General features: G+C 30.4%; 1 protein-coding gene across 15 annotated transcripts in view; it reads left to right on the top strand.

Annotated features, from left to right (window-relative positions):
• Positions 1-5254, top strand: part of LOC117170335 (furin-like protease 1) — a 1188597-nt gene that overhangs the window by 1055545 nt on the left and 127798 nt on the right. The window contains exon 14 of one of the 15 annotated variants that reach the window (XM_033357071.1): positions 3248-3998. The exons of the other annotated variants lie outside the window; for them this stretch is intronic. Coding sequence (XP_033212962.1) covers positions 3248-3258 — 11 coding nt within the window. The 3' untranslated portion in view covers positions 3259-3998. Of the gene's footprint in view, positions 1-3247; positions 3999-5254 lie in introns of those variants that run through there. 15 annotated transcript variants of the gene reach the window in all.

Here is a 5254-nt window from a genome sequence, read left to right as displayed (position 1 = left end):
GTGCAAATAATCGTTCAGTTTAATATGTCTAATGTTTTTGTGAATCTTGGAATAAAAACACCTTGTGATCACTACACGTTGGACTATTCATTGAGAGTAGGTACCACACAAAGCACAATTTTTAATATATTTGTCGGGACATTTATAAAATCGAATATGCGTAACTTCTTGCACAGTTGTGCGTAACTTAAAGTCGATTTTATAATTCACTCCTATGAAATTTATGTATATTTATTTGTATATCCATATAGGTATATTCATGTGCATAGAAATTTTTATAATTTCACAAATATTTCAAAAAATTGATCGGGTTTCGTAAATATCTTTAAGAGTTTTACAAAAAAAAAAAAAAATTTTGCTACAATTTCAAAAGAGTAAAAAAGATTTCACATAAATTTCAAGATCCGTCATAGAATTTACACGCTTAAAAAGATTTCAAGAAATTCACAAAGATTTTAATCTATTTATAGGATTGCACAAATATTTTAATTATTTTCATGACTTAAAATTATTACGTTGTTTTCAAAAATTGTTATTAATTTTTTTCTGATATTCGGCGCGAATCGAACATTTGTAACTTCCACCGTTTCGTTTAGCGAGGAAATTTTGATCAGGCAAATACTTCTCGCTGCAAAAATGCGGAGGAAGGTGTGATGAAGTTTTCTGGAAAGTTTCAGATCAAAATATTTGATAGTTTAGGAGTAGTTATAATTTTAGTGAACGTGAGCGCTGGAGTCTTTGAGCGTACTATGTACTCTAAGACTTCCCACTGTGTCACGTTCTCTCGCTAGTGAGTTAATGCTTAAAATATGATATTATGCAATTTTTTAGAGAATAACAGTTAACCGAAAATTATTTAACAAAAGATTCATGAATTTTATGTAATTTTCAATGTATTTTTCCGTTTTCTTTAGATTTAAAAGTGGGATTCTCTTATGTACACCTAATGTTTACACCTATATTCGGCTTAACCCGTAAGCGACCTTCAAAATGCATTTTAAAAACAAACCTATGCACACTTGTCTTGGAATTCGGCTAAATTTGTTTCAAAAATAAAACAGATCAGTTTGTCTTTAACTGATCACTGGATGTTGCACATCAGATTGTTTTTAAGATTAACTCGGAAAACCCATACGTCTCTTAAAATATAGGGAACATTGAATTTTATTCCTAAGTTAATATATGTATAAATATTGAAAGTGATTAATTAAATAAGTAAATGTCATCGAATTTGCCAGAAACTCCAACTGGAGAAAGAAAAAGCCGAATATAGGTGTAAACATTGGGTGTACATAAAAGAATCCTACATTTAAATCTAAAGAAAACGGAAAAAAACATTTAAAATTATATAAAATTCATGAATATTTTGTTAACTTATTTTCGTTTAACTTTTATTCACTAAAAAATTGCATAATATCATATTTTAAACAACAACTCACTAGCGAGAGAACGTGACACAGTGGAAAGTCTCAGAGTACATAGTACGCTCAAAAACTCCAGCGCTCACGTTCACTGAAATCATAACTACTCCTAAACTATCAAATATTTTGATCTGAAACTTTCCAAAAAGAACTTCATTACACCTTTTTCCGCATTTTTGGGGCTAGAGTTATTAGCCTGCTCAAAATTCCCTAGCTAAACGAAACGCTGGAAGTTACAAATATTCGATTCGCGTCGAGCATCAGAAAAAAATTAATAACAATTTTTGAAAATAACGGTTTTGAATTCCCATTACAATGTCAATCGAAGAACATCCAAAAACACATTCCTTAAAATTTGTTTCAAAAAATTTCAAAAACTGAAGCACTGAGCACGAGTTGAAGTGAAAAACGGATTAAAATCGACTTTTTCATAGAAAGTCAGTTTTTTGGCTTTATTTCGAAAACTATCAAAATTACGATTTTTTGTCTAAGGAAAAAAAGATGCGCAATAAACTTTCACGTCCGGATGTGTCCTTTAATAATTACAAATCGAAAATTTGTTTTGAAGCCTCCAGGGGAATTGCTTTTTGCTCGGTAAAATTGTATGTGTAGTTATTAAATCCGGAGTCTCAATTTTAAAAGATTCAAAAAGGTTTTACATGAATTTTAAGATCTAACAAAGTCTTTAAAAACTTTAAAAGATTTCAAGAAATTCACAAAGATCTTAATCTAGTTAAAGTATTGTACAGATATTTAAAATATTTTCTTTTTTTAAATTATTACAACAGATTTCTAAAAGATTTCTCAAATATTTCAAAGAATTGATCGGGTTTTGTAAATATCTTTAAGAGTTTCAAAAAATTCAATTTTGCGACAATTTTAAAAGATTAAAAAAGATTTCACATTAATTTCAAGATCTATTATTTTAATTATTTTAATATATTATTTTTAATTATTTTAATTTTAAGAGGTTAAAAAAGGTTTCACATAAATTTCAAGACCTAACATAGACTTTAAACGCTTTAAAACATTTCAAGAAATTCACAAAGATTTTAATCCATTCAAAGGATTGCACAAAGATATAAATTTTTCATGTTTTTAAATTATTACGACGGATTTCTAAAAGACTTCACAAATATTTCAAAAAATTGACAGGATCTTGTAAATATGTCTAAAATTTTCAGAAAGAATTCAATTTTGCTGCAATTTTCCAAACGTTTTTACAAATAAAATAATATCATGTTTTATATAAAATCTATTAGGATAAAAAAAAATCCGAAAATATACCATTAAAAAAATCCACCGGTATATTAAAATAAAATTCTCTTGTTCAACGTCCCGGGAACAAAGAAGTGATCTATAACGAAGGGTCTTTCGTCCTGAGCTATGGTGGTTCCGATTTGTAAAATATTTTATCTTCATACATGAATATACAAATATACATACATAAATTTCGTAGGGGTGAATTATAAAACCCATTGTGTTATCATCATATGAGTTTATATGAGTATTATTACTGACTTATTTGTTACTTAGGTCTTACTATACATTACAATTAGAAGCCACAACATTTTTAAATTCTAATTTTAAGTATAAAAGATTAAATTAGTGTTAAATTCGTTAAACTCCAAAGGACTTAAAAATATGCATATCTTTTCAACTTTCTGTTTCATATATTCTGTTATAAATGGCAGAATATATTAAAAACATAGCGTACTAATTGAGTGAATTTAAATCTTTAATGAAGTCAATCATAGGCGTGTTTGATATCAAATTAATCAGAAATGGCCAAAAAAATATAATATATAATTATATTTTCACTTTAGGTATACATTAAAGAATGCTAATTAGCATTAGCGCATCAGAGTGGCAAAAGAATGCTCCGAATGCTTCCGCGAGCTGTTCTCTCTTCTAGCGCACATCTGTCGAATTTCTCGGAAAAGTCGAGGCGAGAAACGAAGAAGGACATTACGAGACGAGGAAGAATGAGACCAGGCAAAACGAGACGAAAAATACCGAGACAAACAAGTATGTCTCGTACCCTCTCGTATCGTTCCTCGGGATTTCTCGCTCGGCGGCAACACTACAGGTGAGTCACCTGTGACTCACTAGTTACGTAGCATGTGACAATCTGTTATATAATAGTTACATAACTATCATATAACCATGTTTGCTGGGAAACTTATTTTTTCTTAACCAAAATGAGCAAATACACAATATTATGAATTTCTCGTTTGTAAAATTGATTTCAGCATCGAAATTACTTGCTTTTACCGACAACATGATATCTGAGCATAGAAATTTATAAGCCGATATTCTTTGTTAACTTTATAAATCAATAATATAAGTAAATGCACAGTCGATTGCTACTCGATGGCTGTTTAGTTTTCTCTCACCGGCTGTCTCGCGTCAGTTCTCCCACTTAAACTTCATGTGCCGACCAGAGCGAATGTACATTGTTGCATAGAGTATATAAAGTGTGAATTAAATATTATCAATTGTATCAAATTAAAGCAAGTGTAATCAAGTGAAAGCATTGTATACCAGTTCCTAATAATAAATTCTGTTATCTCATAAGTTCATCGACGATTAAATCTTCGATCTCCCGTCACCCGCTCTCTCCACCCAGAATAAAACAAAGTTAATTTCGTGAATGTCATAAATTATTTGATATCCATTTTTCTGTAAATGCTATGAATTTCGTAAGTTTTATGAATTACGGGAATGTAATGAATTCCTTGAATTTCGTCAATTACATGAATTCCATAAATTCCGTAAACTCCATTTATAACGATAAGAAAGATTCTTTTTGTCTTGTCGAGTCGACATTTATTATGTCTTAATTTTATTGCTAGTTATGTTTAGTGATAAAGTTCCATTATCTGATATTATTTGTCTGTTTCCATTTACGAGATCCAGAAGCTCTCGAGCCCCTTATTACAGAATACTCGTAAATACCCCGTGGACCGGATTTAGAACACGTCTACGACTATTAAGTAGACTATTAAGAATATAACAAGACCCATTGTATTGCATATGCTAGTATGATACTAATCGATGCAATTGATAGACTGTAAAGGCAATGAGAAAAAGCACAATGTTCTTAGATGCAACAAATTTGTCCCTAATAAAGTTGCGAACTGGTAGCTTGGTTCCAAATACGAAAAAAAATTCAACAGGTATTCATAAATTTTCGCAAATAATCTGTGAATGTTGTAAAATAATTGACGAAATCAATATGCAAATTCTAAAACAGTTTGTTACTTTTTTTCTTCAATAATTAGAAAAATATTATGAATTATTGACAAAAAATTCTCAGGGAACTCACAAGCTAGCCCGACAAATTTGGAAACTGGGAACTAAGTTCGGCTAAACGTAGCCCACGTATAGCGTTTTGTTTGGCCTCGACGGCTGCGCGTATTTACGTACACTCGATTTATTTAAAAACTGGTGAGTCAGCATTCTTTTAAAGGTAAAAATCCTACGTATTCCGAATTTATAAATGATACAATAATTTAAATCGCCCACTTAAAATTTGTGTTTTTATATTATATTTAAGTCACAAAGCAGGAGCTGTTAGTCAGAAAGTTCGAAATTTGTCTATACATTTCTCATAAAAGTAATATTGAATTTTGTTCTTGTATTACAGATCTAGCTACAACTTCGTGACTTTTTTCAAGAATAATTTTCTTCGTGCGTGGACATAAATCGCGACACCGTACACTTGATGTATAACACAGCCACACAAAAAAAGTGTGCGGATCTGGTAACAAGACACACGTATTCCTATGGATTTTGGGGTGCTGAATTCAAATTCGGTATCAAAAATCACC

Source organism: Belonocnema kinseyi, chromosome 3 (genome assembly GCF_010883055.1).
Source record: "Belonocnema kinseyi isolate 2016_QV_RU_SX_M_011 chromosome 3, B_treatae_v1, whole genome shotgun sequence".
Taxonomy (NCBI): domain Eukaryota; kingdom Metazoa; phylum Arthropoda; class Insecta; order Hymenoptera; family Cynipidae; genus Belonocnema; species Belonocnema kinseyi.
This window is presented reverse-complemented; position numbering and strand designations above follow the sequence as displayed.